The sequence below is a fragment of the Parasteatoda tepidariorum genome, chromosome 4, assembly GCF_043381705.1.
Source record: "Parasteatoda tepidariorum isolate YZ-2023 chromosome 4, CAS_Ptep_4.0, whole genome shotgun sequence".
In the NCBI taxonomy this organism is placed as follows: domain Eukaryota; kingdom Metazoa; phylum Arthropoda; class Arachnida; order Araneae; family Theridiidae; genus Parasteatoda; species Parasteatoda tepidariorum.
This window is the reverse complement of record NC_092207.1, coordinates 23,236,842-23,251,552: the sequence shown is the minus strand read 5'-3', so window position 1 is coordinate 23,251,552 and position 14,711 is coordinate 23,236,842. Positions and strand designations below refer to the sequence as shown.

The window sequence follows — 14,711 nt, the reverse complement described above, 5'->3', positions numbered from 1 at the left end:
GAACTGCCCTTGCATCAGAAAGGTTCTGGGCTCGAGTCCTGGGCAAGGCATGGATGTTCTTTCCTTCTCTGTACTATCTGTCCTTACTGTGGGAGCAACGTTGGACCACCTTATATGGTGCCCCTGAAAGAGTCGCCAACAAATCTGCCCTTTAGATGCCAGTATGACGTAAGTCATTCTCCAGCCGGGTATTGAAAAACAAATTACCACACATTTAGTAAAAAATGCAAAACAGAAAAGAAAATTTAACCGAATAAATGGTTTTTATATCGTGCTCTAAGGTATCATGGTAAATTTAACCAAAATTTGTCGAATTTTATCACATATTATAAAACCATACTTTATTATTAATTTTACCAAAAGAGCTTTGGTAAAGATTACCGAGCTTTTTGGTGTTCCCATAGAGCTAAAAATACGGTTAATATTACCATACTTTAGTGATTTAAACTATGTTTTTTTCAGTATGGAGAGATTTTAAAAAAAATTATGTTAAGGATGATCATAAAATAACACCAGTATAATATTTGCATATATAATTACAGAGCTTAACATCAGGAGAAAACAATTCTTGAATTTAATTATAATGTCATTTGCATGCTTCTTGAATACATTTGTTTGTTTAGACGTAATGTTTTTTTATAATAAATCTAATTTATCTCTCCTAGTATGTTATGTACTCTCATGCTTTGCATAAAATTTCATTTATTGCACAAAGTCAGGAGGATTCTCATGTATTTGGATATCTGTATGGAAATTATGTAGACGGATATCAGTTTTTTGGATTTAAGACTATCTACGAGGTGAGTTTTTGTTATAAAAAGCTACACCTGATATATAAAGTTCAAATAAAAACATGTAGTTTTCTTTATTTCAGTCAATGCAGGTGATTTTTTGTATGAAAAACGTGTTTAAGGAAGTTATTCTCAAGAAGAAAGAAGAAGAGCTAAAAGTTAAGGTACTGAAATATCTTTAATTATTATTATTTATTATTATATTATGATTATTATATCATTATTATCATATTATTATATTATTATTATTATATTATTATTATTATGTTATTATCATTATATTATTATTATTAGTACTACATTATTATTACATTATTATTATTATATTATTGCTATTATTATATTAAAAACTCATACTAGAATNAATTATTATTATTATTATTATTATTATTATATTATTATTATATTAAAAACTCATACTAGAACTAAAGCTTAGTAAATTCCAACATATTCCCATCTGTAGTACTGAATGTGATTAACAAGTGCGTTCGAGTTTGAAACATCAAATTTTCTTTGCGTTGTTAGTAGTATAGACTTTTTTAGAAGTATAAATAGAGTATGGTGTCATTTATTTACTCTGTTCGGATTATAAATATTTATTACTTGTAGTAATCATTTTTTGTAACACTCAGTTCAATGTAAAATGTTTAAATAATTTTCACTCCTCAAATGATATCGTTGTTGTTGTAGTTCATTTACGTCGCACTAGAGTTGCACAATGGGCTACTGGCGACGGTCTGGGAAACATCCACGAGGATGATCCAAAGACACGCCATCACAATTTTGATCCTCTGAAGAGGAGATATGGCACCTCCGCTTCGGTAGCCCGATGACCTGCACGTGCAGTCGAACACTTTACGGTAGAACAGTTCTAACGAGGACCAATACAGCACACCCTCGATCCCTACGCAGACTGATCCAAGTGCTCATCCACCCGCACACTGACAGCAGCCAGCGACTCTAGACTTCGGTGATTTGCTGGGAGCCGTGTCTTAACGATCAGTCCACTGCGGGATCAAATGATATCGAGAAAATTTGAAGTGCCTAATATGAGATAGTTCGAATAGTTCGATAGACGATTGAATGAGCGCGACACCCCTAATTAGCCGAAGGAGATAGTGGATTCTAGAGATAAGTGGATAGTTATAAAAAATGATCTAAAACTCATGTAAAGATTGTGTAAAGGTGAGGAAACAGAAACCCTCCATAGGCAGTAGTGTGGGTTGGAAAGGTGTTTGAAAAAAAAAATTCCTCTGTTGAGTTTTTAAGTGCCGATCGGACTGTGTAGGGTTAAGGAACTGGTCTTGCATCAGAAAGGTTCTGGGTTTGAATCCCGGGCAGGACATGGATGCTCTTCAATCTCTGTACTGTCTGCTCTTGTTATGGGAACAACGTTGGTCCGCCTAATATGGTGCCCTTGAAAGAGTGGCCAATAAATCTGCCCTGTAAATGCCTGCATTGACGAAATGTTAACACAGGTGGGCATTGGAAATAAAAAAAAGTTTTTAAGTTTGTCATTGAAGTGTATCTTTTATGCATGAAAAAAAAGACAATTGTGGTAAAACTACCCTATTTGTATAGTAATGAAATCTTTTAATTTCTCATGGTAATGGCTTATCGAAAATTCTAGTAAAACTGGAAATTCTTACCGGAAACTTAGTAGTTCCGGTTCTTACCGGATCTTACCTTCCGGTTCTTACCGGAAATTACAGCAGTTCACACTTTTAATAAAATTACGAAACTGAAAAGTGAATTTAACCGAATAGATTGTTTTTACGCCATACCCTAAGGTATCATGATAAGTTTATTAAGTTTTACCACACTTACCAAATTTTATTATATAGTATAAAATTGTATTTTATTGATAATGCTAAAAAAAAAACTTCCTTCGCTTCGGTACAAGTTTCCATGAAGATAATAACATTGTAAATTTTACAATATTTTGATAGTTTTGCCTAACTTTTTCTCCTCCTAAATGCAAGTAAATACGTTATTGTTTTTCTAATGAAATTGTCGTTAAAAAATCCTAGTTTAAAATTATAACTATTGGAGCTTACGCTTTTAATATTTGTGATGCTAACTTATGTTTTTCTAGATCAGATGTTTTTCCAGATTTTTTTAGACTTATTAATACTTTTTACTTTTTGAGATAACACTACTGTGTTTTTGATTTTCGCAAATTTAGACAGTTCCTTATATTTGCACCAGTATAAATTATGAAGAAGCATGATTATAACTTTTACGTTTGAATCTTTATTGCTAAAAGTATTTCTCATATTTGGAGCCTTTCTCCTAAATTTTAAGTTTTCAATTCTTTTTTTTTTTAAGTTTATACACTAGTTTTTCATAGTTTGGAATAATTTGCTAGTAATTACATGTTTTGAAATGCTGTGATAAATTTTTCAACGAATATAAAACCCTTTTTGTAATCATCCTTTGCTTTAAAAATAACTAAAGTTTTTAAACATTGATATTTAAATTGGAAAATTCATTTAAAACATGTGAATTGTTTTTTTTAATATGTTATTTTAGATGTTAACGATACGGTATTATTTTTTTTAGAAGCTTAAATATAGAATGCGTTTTGAAATTGTTATAAAATTTTGAGCTCAAAAATTTGCAGGAAGAAAAAAACCGATATCATTTAAGATCATGATTTTTAATTTATTCAGAAATTTCCTACAATTTTGTTTCAGGCATCTCAAATTTTTTTAACTTTGACTAACTTGTCAGAAATAGCATATGAGCTTAAGGTAAGGGAAAGAGAGATTCCCGACGTCTTGAGAAATAGATTCAAACTCGTCCAAGATATACGATGGTGGATTGAAGGATGCAAAGAAGATGTTAAACACGACTTATTTCAAAGTGATGTAAGTTATTAGTACAGACGTTTTTATTATCATATATAGAAACATGATTATTATCAGTTATTAAAAACTATATAAAATCTCTATGTACATTTCTCTTACACGGTGACAAAGAAAATTCTCGTTTATTTTTCGCGTTGACAACAGAGAATTGAAATATCAAGCGTGTGAGCTGTTAGAAGCATGAAAACGTAAACGCACTTATTCGCAAATTTTTGAATGAAAATTCTCTTCTCGCAAGAGCTGATCTATAAGTTCCGAAGAACTAAAAGTGAATGCCATAAAAAAACGAATGTGTTACTTTTTTAAAGTTGGTTTAAATTTTTACGATTCTTCGTTCGAACGCAATTTAAATGGGTTTAATTTAGTAAAGAGTGAAGGAAGCATGGGTTTACATATAAGATTGCATTGCAATTTTCGGGGAGTTGAGGAGTGTCAGCGAAGAGGGGATGAAGTCTACTTGTAAGAAATATTATTGTTGTGAAATTGAGGTGGAGTGCAACATACTTAGCAATATTCAGAAGATATTTTACAATATTCAGAATATACTTTACAATATTCAGAAGATATGGCATTTAAGATACGAATAAAAAATATCATAAAAATATAAATCTGTTTGAACCTGAAACTACTTTTCACTTCATGCATTTAAATTTAAAATGTACACAATTTTGTAATGTTCTAAACAAAATTTAAAAATTTTCTTAGAATTGTTGACAGTATCAGAATTTAAGGTGTCTAAAGAAAGGACTGAAGTTTGGTAAAATCAATTTAAGAAAAACGGAGTAGGGTTTAGTGAGTTCTGATTAAGAAACTTGATGACTTAATCTCAGTAAGTTTAAAAATTAGCTTTAAAGTTTATTAACAGATAGTGTTATTGACCGGAGAATCATAAAATAATGCTTTCTGTTGTATGTCTGTCTAGTTTAGTTGAATATTTACAAGGGTGTTTAGTAATTTTGACAAAAATGCATCATGTTTTTACGGCAAATAAGGGCTACTTTGAAGACATTGTTTTTAGTTCTCTAAATCGGCAGAGCAATCTGTTGTAGACCTTCATCATTGATTTTGAAACTTCATAGGAATAAATTGTTCGTTGATTTCTACCTTCTCTCATTTTCTTAATTTGATTTTCAAATCGGTGGTCATTTTCAGGAAACGTGGTATAAACTGTTGAATACATGAAAAAAAAGTTTTAAAAAAATTTTTTAAAAATGAGACTCATAAAAAATTATTTCGATGTTTAAAAAAATTATCTCGATTCTTTTGTGAACAGAGCGTTCTTGATATCAAGCTTACTCTATTTAGAACACAATGAAAAACTACTCATCAGATTTAACTGCAACTTATTAATTTCGAAATTAGTTTGTGTAAAGAAATGGAAAATAATAGAAGGTAAACAGTATTTGAAATTAGAACTTAAACTGCTATAAAACTTTAACATATTTGCTTGAATATGACTTTTACATAATATAAATATTATTTTATTTTAAAATTAATGATAATAGTTTAAATCTTTTAAGCATGATTTTTCAACGATATTGTATTGCACATGAGCAAAATTCACAGTGGATTATGGAATATGATTATGGAATTTATGTTGATTAATACGCTCGTTTGCCTATGCCCTAATCAGACCAATGATATCATTATTGAATAATAAAGATCCGAATAAGAGATCCTAATAACATTAAGAATAATAAAGAATAATATTTCTTATCATATTGTTTTTAAAATGGTGTGAATATTTTTTAAACATTGATATTTCATTATCTTTCAATTTTTGAAAATATGTCTTTTTTTGGTGTTTAAGCTTTTTTTTTGTAATTTTTTAATGGTATTTATAACTATAACATTCCTTTTTCAAATTTTTTTCCTTTCCATAAACTCTATTTTCCATAAATTCTTGGCTCTAGAATTTTTATTTGACTTGTAAAAGTATTTTACCTATTACTGTGTATATGTTTATTTTTTTTTCTGCGTCAGGAGTCTCCTTTAAATGTGAAAATACAAGATTTATATTCTGTTGCTATTGAATTAAAATTAGTTGAAATTAAGCGAGAAGAAATAAGAAAGAAGGAAGAAGCTAAAAGAAAAAAACGGCATTTGAGAAAGAAAAAGGTTAGGATGATTTCTTCAATAATTCTTAAGCAAAATTAGACTATAGTGCATTTTTCTAGTATTTTATGACTTACATATGGGCTTTTATATGCAGGGTGATTCACATACAGGCTTCAGGTACAAAGTAGTCATACAAAAAAGAACAAACAATCCCATACACGGAGCTGCAAGAAGGAGTTAAACCTTTTATGTAATATATAAAGACACAGAACAAAAATCATTCAACACCAATTTCTTTTACTGTATTTAAACACATGCGACCCACTTAAGACCAATGCTCAAATTATTGCTAGATTTTTAATGCCTCCGGATGTGTTCGAAAAATATTTGGTATGCTAGGGAAGGTATGTGATTCCATGCAACAACAGTGTCTCTCATAACTTTGCCACTCTTTCTCATAACTTTGTTCTTAAAAAAACGTATGTATTGAGTTGTATATATGTAATGAAATTTAATATACTATATTCATTTTTTACTAATTAATTTATACGATAAAGATAAAAACACATTCATTATATTTTTTCAGCGATTTTGTTAGATTAGTAAATCAAATTTTAACACATTTTTTATTTTATTTAGCTTTATATCGATAGGGTTGTTTTCTGCCTGTCTTCTTCCATCTTAAGCTCTTTTACGATTAGATTATTTTTTTTATTTTTAGAGACATAGATGCATTATAAATAATAATTTCCATCTTAGGATAATTCGCTCATGAACTGCAATAGTGACTCAACTCAAAAAACACTCGTTTTGGACTAAGAACAGGTGTAAATATGAAAATAAACATTCTTCTCAGCAGCAATACTAGTACAACTCATAATTCAACTTGAAGGTAATCTTCGTTTAATCAAACTAAAGCATTTCTTATGCGTTTTGATTAGCAATGAAAACTTTGAACCCACTTTTCTCAAAGATTTTTTGACTTGTGCAGCTATTGCAGCCCATGAACGAATTATTCCTTATTTTGAAATATCTCTGACGTAAAGGAATGTGCAGTGAAGAGAACCTTTACGTTTTTCTTCCAAATTTTTTATTGTTTTTTTTAATTATGTTATGTCTCTCTCTCTTCATACGTATACATATATACATATATATGTTGATTTAAATAATTAAATTTTGATAGTTTTTTAAAACATACATTTCAAAATTTAAAGAAAATGCTAAAATGCTTCTAATTTCACATTTGTACTTTATAAATTAATTAATAAGTCATTAATATTTATTTCTTATTTAGGCACCAACACACGCCCCTCTAAAAAAAGATGTTCGCTCTCAACCAGATCCTAGTCAAATCGAAGTTAGTTACATTTTTTTAAACTATATTGGATAAATGTAATGTTATTTTCCTTATTTTATAGGATTTGGATAAAAGTATTTCTCACGAATAAAAAATCCATTTTAAGGTTTATAAAATATTAAATACAAATATAATTCTTTTTAAAAATTGTATTAGTTTTGACTTCAGCTAACTCATATAAGAGAAATTATTATTCTGTTTTCAAACTATTCCATCTTCCCAATTAATCTATCTCTTTTTATCCTTGTTGTAACTTGTTTATATTTTTTTCCGCATTTTTCGTTTCTCCTTTTTTCTTTTTGTGTTTCAACACAGAAGAAGGTGCTTCATTATAGTACTGTAACAAACGTCTGTTTAATGTTACTCATATACTGTAAAAAATTCCGGTCCAAATTACGGAATAAAGTTCCATCACTTTGGGTGTATCATGCGTAAAATCCATTTTACCGTACAATTGTTTTTTAACCATATTATACCGTAATTTTATATAATAATATTTATTTAATAAAAGTGATTCAGTGATTTTTCAGTAATTATTACTGTCAGTACAACGGTATATCAGATTTTTCTTCAATAACAATGGATCTGGTAAAAATCGATTTTACGATAAGTTACCGAAGTGCCTTACCCTGAGTGCCGGTACTTTTTTACCGTAATTTAAACAATGGGTGCGATTTGGCTTAATTTATTTTGTGAATGCTGATTAGAAGTGCTGCCATTAGAAGTGCTGATAAATGAAGAAATCTCTTAAATTCACTGTATTGTCAAAATTTTGCATAAATTGTACACACATATTAAAAACGAACAATATTATTAAGAGATTTGGCAACTTAATTAAAACGACAATGTAAAGAGAGATTTTTAGGATGTATTAAAAAAGGGGATTTGAATTATTTATTCCTCAACTGCAAACTGCAGAGAAGTCTCATAAGTATTTAAGAGATATATAATGTCATTTTAATTTAGGAGTTCTCTTTTCATTTCTTCATATCTCTTTTACGTGTTGTTACTTTCTAATATGTTTCTATTATTTATGCGTGTTTTTCTGAAATTGTGTATGCAATAAATTCTTAAGGATAAAGGTATTTTGTTATTAACATTTGAAATGCTTTTTTCAGTCTCACAAATATGCATTTATTAGAATTAGTGCTTATTACTGTAATTATTGTTCGATTTCACTTACCCAGGTATATTTATTTTTCTTCTATTCTAAAACCATGTTTAAAAAATTTGAACGATAGAGATTTTATGTTCTTAGTATTTAGAATGTATTTTAGAAGGCACGCTCAAGCTTCGTAGAATTGATACTTATTACACGCATCTCATACACCCATCGCATCGCATCTCATTAGTAGGGGAGAGTGGGATCAATTGTAACATTGTACGATTGTAACAGAGCAAAAATTTCGAGTGTCGGGTTCTAGATTTGGTTCCTTGGTTGCGAACAAGGTGTATTTAATAAATCTACATGTACACCCCTGCTGGCAACCATTTTTATGTACTTTTGAAAGAGTTACATCACAAAAGATATTTTCACGCTACGTAAGTACTTTTTTTTTGGTATTAGAATATTATATTATAACAAAGTAATTTTGTTTAAGCAAATTAAAATTATAAACCAAATATGTAAGGGGACACCTTAATTAGCATTTAAAAAAAGATTAGTTTTGTTAATTAACTATCATTGTTTTTAACAAATGAAGCTGAAAAGGCGTCTTGGGGACGATTGTAACAATAAGTAAAGGGACGAATGTAACAGCTAAAAATAAATAATCTTANAAATTCCGGGCCAAATTACGTAATAAAGTTCCATCACTTTGGGTGTATCATGCGTAAAATCCATTTTACCGTACAATCGTTTTTTAACCATATTATACCGTAATTTTTTATAAAAATATTTATTTAATAATAGTGATTCAGTGATTTTTCAGTAATTATTACTGTCAATACAACGGTATATCAGATTTTTCTTCCGTAACAATGGATCTGGTAAAAATCGATTTTACGATAAGTTACCGAAGTGCCGGTACTTTTTTTACCGTAATTTAAACAATGGGGGCGATTTGGCTTAATTTATTTTGATTAGTGCCATTAGAAGTGCTGATAAATGAAGATTGTCAAAATTTTGCATAAATTGTACACACATATTATAAACGAACAATATTATTAAGAGATTTGGCAACTTAATTAAAACGACAATGTAAAGAGTATGTAATATCACAACTATGATAATATGTATAATTAACTATGTTTTAATAGAATTTATGAACTGTTACAATTGACCCCGTAAGTGGGGACAATTGTAACAAGTGTACGACTGTCAAAAATTGCTAGTAATTAATATAATAACATTTAAAATAAGGTATTTATTTTTTTTCTATTAGAGGATAGTCTACTTTACTCGTCTGTCAATTAATACTAATAATATATTGGATTTTTTGTTAGTTAAAAATAGTTAAGTAAAAAAGGTTACAGTTGACCCCACTCTCCCCTACTTATTGCACGCATGATTTATCTTTCGAATTTTATTAGCCTGCTTCTCGTTCCATTTCAAAATTCTTTATTCTTATAATATTTTGAACATTAATGTCTCACAAGCACACGTTTATAAAAATTAATATTTACTATTAGATGAATCACTATTCTCGCTCTTTTAACTTGCTTTCTAAATATTTTCTTTTTTGAAATCGTATTAACAGTAAAAAGAAATCAAATTATTTTATAATTAATATTTGAACCTCAGCAGTTTTTTAACCTCAAAAATATGTTTTTATTAGAATTATCAATCTTATTTTCAATTCAAAGAAAAGAATTTAAAAAATTGTGCAAGTGTCCGAATAAGAAAATCTGTTTCTTGATTTTAATATGAGTATTCTAAGACTGCAGAGGAATGCGATGAAAATATTAAGAGCGGAATATGTATGAATATTTAAAAATGAATTGTTTTTTTTTTGCAAAAGTAGTCTAAATTGTAAAGTAAATGTTAGTTTAAAGCGATTTTTAACAACTTCGAATTTCCTTATAAGTTTTTATACACTATCTACCAATAAGTATTTGGACACGTGTGATTGAAAAGAAAAACAAACTTTATTCATAATCAATAGTTGGTAGAGCCTCCACGAGAGGCAATTAAAGCGTGAACCCTCAGGGGCATACTTTCCACAAGTCCTTGTGTGACAGTATTTTCTTCCACTCGGCTTGGAGAAGACATATAAGTTCCTTCACCGATTTTGGACGGGTAGTACACCCCTTAATTCGGCGATCCAACTCGTCTCAGAGGTTCTCGACAGGGTTCAGGTCTGGGCTCTGAGCTGGTCAGTCCATTCAATTAACCCCATTGGCACCATACCAAGCCTTGGTGAACCTCGCAACATGACAGCTGGCATTGTCGTCCTGGAAGTAACAGGGGTCCACCCCGTAAAACTGTCACAACGCAGGAAGCACATTGTCATCCAAAATAGTGCAGTAGGTACCTTGCATGGGACTAATGTCGATGTTGTTTCCTACAGGATATATACCGGCGGAGGGCGTTACGTATCTCAGGACAGCAGATATAGTCATTTGCATAGGTGTCCAAATACTTATTGGTAGATAGTGTACACCATTTCTCAAAGCTTTTATTCACATTAGATTTACACTCTAGAATTCCAAATCTGAAATTTCTAACACATTTTTTATTTTTCATCTCCAGGCTTCTAAGCTTATTAAGAGTCATTTGGAGTTTTTAAGAAGCTTTTCGGAAGAAGAAAATAGTTTTCTTAAAAGACTAATGGAAATGCCCACGAATTTTGAGAATGATAATGCGGATAAAGTGCGTCATGCATTATTAAATTTTCAAATTTCATATTAATAGTTAGTTTGTAGGGCAATTAATATGTTTGACTTTTTTACAGGTATATTGTATATTGTTAAATAATTCAACCAAATCTGTATATTTATTAATATATTTATTTCAGTAATAATTTTTCCATTTATGTTTACATATATTAGCAAATTGAGTTACATAAAGACAGTTCTCAAAATGAAATCAGTAATCCTCAAAATTATAATATTTTTAAATTCACTATGCTTAACTTGCGTGTATTTCATAAAATAAGAATAAAATAGGTGATAAAAATTTTAATAATTCATTTCTTACAAATTTATTCAATATGTGGCAGACTTTTTATAACATCCTCTCTCCATTAAAACCGAATAAAAAGTTGTCTTTTTTTCTTCAATTTCAACAAACATGAGGATTTCTTTTTTAAAAAAATTTTATTTAAAGATTTATTGATGGACTGATGACTTTTAATGGATCTTAAGTTCGAATTTCAGATGGTGGTCTTAAATCAAAATATAATATGATAAAAGTTATAATTTGTAAAGGCTATTTCTTAAGTGCTGTTTTATTAACGTAACAAAGTCTTTTATGAAATACTAAAATGTTTCTAATTTTAGTCACGTTGCAGTGTTGTTTCAGTTCATCTTCAAACTCCTTTATCATGTTTTTTTAAAAATCAATTTTGCGTAAGATTTCTAATTCTGTTTGTTGAAAACTTAATTTTCTTTCTTCGCATCAGGTGGCTGATCTTTTGAGGAACTTGCATGTTTTTTGCGAGGATATGCTTAAAGCGAAAAATTCTGAAATAACAGATTTGAACCAGATATTAGAAAACTTAATATCGAAAGAAAATTATGAAAGAAGTCATGTAAAATCTGAAGTAACCTTTTAAATAATTTGATTCATAATATATATTTATATCATGTTTTGATTTCTTTCTTTAATTTTTAAACTTTTTTCTTTTTTAATAAAAGGGAACTGTTTTGTCGGAAGAAGGAAGAGTATTTCTCAAAGCTGTGAAAATGAAACACAGTGAAAGAATATTTCAAGAAAGTTCCGTTTCTCCAACTGTTTCCGAAAATATATCTGAGGTAAGTCCGATATTTCTAATGGTTCTTTCATGTGTATAACAATTTAAACACTTCACTTTCTTAATTGCAGTCATTTCAAATAGATATTTGTCAAAATTTTTGCTTAATATTTTAATTTGAGTTTGATAGGAAGTCTGTTCCCGTTTTTAGATAGCAGTAAGTTTTTAAACTTACAAACATTTTTTCAGGAAGAGCTAGCATAAAAGATTTAAATTCACTTACTGCTTTATCACTGTCAGTGCCAATAAATATTTGCTGAAAAAACGTATAGTAAAAAAATTATATAAACAGTTTTTAATGAATATTTATGCCTTGAAGTGTTTTAACCGTATTATTTTCAAATTTCGTTTCACTAAAACATTTTTTTCTCGGAATATGTATAATCTGATATCAATTATAATGTTTCAAATTAATTATAGATTTTTCGAATTTTTTTTTATATATTTGTATGTTTTTTATAGACGTTGCAAAGAACCAGAGTATGTAGAGAGCAGATCAAATCCTCTCTTAAAATGAGGCAAGAAGAAGCCGAAGAATTGAACTATTTTATCAGCAGTCTCCATAACATTAAAAGTACTATTCAGCTCGAGGTTAGTATTTTTTATTTATGAAAATGGATGCAAAGTATGTTGTTGCTCTTTGCAGTTTTAACTTTATATAGTTTTATGTAATGTATATTGCTTTAGTATTTATCTAAGCGTATTTTAAAAAATGAATGAATATTAATGCAAAAATTAAAACACAAATGTTTAAGATTTCATGAAATTTCAAAATTGGCTGAAAAATATTTAGAATTCACTAAAATTTAATGAAAGAATTGCTAATAAACTGTATCTTTTGACGAATTAAAATTGTTTATTGGGAACACATACATCATATATCAATTATAATTACAATATTATGTTCCAATTTAATCAACTTAAGATTACCTTTTTTCTGAGGGAGCATTACATTGTGAGTTTTACTGAGGGAGCATTACCACTACATTGTGAGTATGCAAATCTTTGCCACAGAACTTATGATTTATTGTATGAAACTTATGATTTATTACATCTACTTATGATTTACTAAATGAAATGATGTGTATTTCTTTATTTGGACTTTTGTAAATAACAGTAAGTTACAAATTTTATTTTTAATTAGAGTTTCCTAGCGTTGATACTCTTGTATTGATTGCTTTACAGGAAAGCGAAGCTTTACAGCTTTCTCGAAAACTTCTCGTGAAAGGTTTGAAAATGAAACTTAGTGAAATTGAACAAGTGAAGGAAGAAATTAGGAAAATAAATGAAATAGAGAAAAGTATCCTTTATGCTGTGAGTAAAAAGTAACTTTCTTTCAATCTTGGTCAATATGTTTTTTTAGATTTTGCTACAGTTCAGAACATAATTATTAACAGTTTATTACATGATTGGTAACACAACTTTAGTAATAAGGTATCTATCTGAAATGTAGACAAATTCCATATCTGCCCTTTCCCTATTGTAAATTTGAAAGGAAAAAAAAAACATTCGTTAACAAAGGACCTGCCACTGTTCCACCAAATTTTCCATCCGCAGAGTCGGAACTGATTGTGGGTGTAGGTAGCCTGTTCTGTCTTTTTTGAGTCAGCTTTTTTAGTTTTATCGAGAAAATTTTTTTAAGGAAAAATTTAATTGAAAACTATCGTACTCAGTTTAGTTTCTAATGTTCTCTTTACTTTTATCGTCGTTATGTCTCTTTTGCATTAAAAAGATTTTCCCGGAATTGCTGTTAGGGATATATTTACTCGAATTTACCACTCCCATTTTTTTCTTAATAATTTTATTCGTATCGTATTTTAATCATTTATTTTTTCAAAATTAAATATAAATTTTTAATAAAATAATATAAATACGTAGTTTGAGTAAGAAATAAACTTAGTTGCGTTTCAAAATAAAATTAAAGTTTTTAAAATAACCTTAATTTATTACAGTAGAAAAAGTTTGAAACTTTAACCTTTACTTATTGTTCATCTATTTTTTTTTTAATTTCTTACAAATAAGTACTTTTTCTGAAAGTTTTCTTTTACAAATGGACTAGAATTTGAGACATATAATGAAAGGTATTTTGGTTGCAATAGCTAAAGGAAGTATTATTTCTATGATAGTGCTGTGGTATTACTTTATCATCCACTTTTACTTTTCATTTTATATCACACTTAGGTGCCTGATGCCTTGAAACAATGCATTAATGTTAATGCTTCAATCATTGAGTTTTGCAAGATAACTGTGGAAAATTTGCTCCAAATAAAGTCAAAACTTCTTGACTTTACAGTGGTAAGTTATAAAAGAAAAGAAATTTCTTTTGCTTAAATACTTTAACATCAGCTCTTTAAGTGATGCAATTTCAAATTTAATAATTATTAAAGGGAGACAAAAACTTTCATGGCATTATTAAAAAGTAGAAATGTTAAAAATAAATTAGAACAAACTCCTTTAGAGTGAATTAAATAAAAGCTTTTGATGTATTTTAATATCTGTTCATTATTAAATAAGTTTCGCTGATTTTATTGCGACGACTGATGGTAGAAAATTCATTGAATTTAGGAGAAAGATTCACAATATTGTTTGCATTGTTAAAAACAACCCCCAAAAATTACATGAATGTAAAAGTTTTATAAACAAGGAAGTATTGATTCAATTTTCTAAAATGAGTCGGCTTACCTAATTCTTTCTAATTTTAGAAATAAATATATATATATAT

General features: G+C 28.8%; 1 protein-coding gene across 1 annotated transcript in view; it reads left to right on the top strand.

The window, feature by feature from the left end:
- LOC110283236 (uncharacterized) overlaps positions 1-14,711 on the top strand; it is a 110,676-nt gene that overhangs the window by 15,256 nt on the left and 80,709 nt on the right. The window contains exons 9-19 of the mRNA XM_071179485.1: positions 666-800; positions 875-955; positions 3,488-3,661; positions 5,645-5,779; positions 7,014-7,076; positions 10,768-10,887; positions 11,639-11,779; positions 11,874-11,990; positions 12,452-12,580; positions 13,175-13,303; positions 14,171-14,284. Coding sequence (XP_071035586.1) covers positions 666-800; positions 875-955; positions 3,488-3,661; positions 5,645-5,779; positions 7,014-7,076; positions 10,768-10,887; positions 11,639-11,779; positions 11,874-11,990; positions 12,452-12,580; positions 13,175-13,303; positions 14,171-14,284 — 1,338 coding nt within the window. The remainder of the gene's footprint in view (positions 1-665; positions 801-874; positions 956-3,487; positions 3,662-5,644; positions 5,780-7,013; positions 7,077-10,767; positions 10,888-11,638; positions 11,780-11,873; positions 11,991-12,451; positions 12,581-13,174; positions 13,304-14,170; positions 14,285-14,711) is intronic.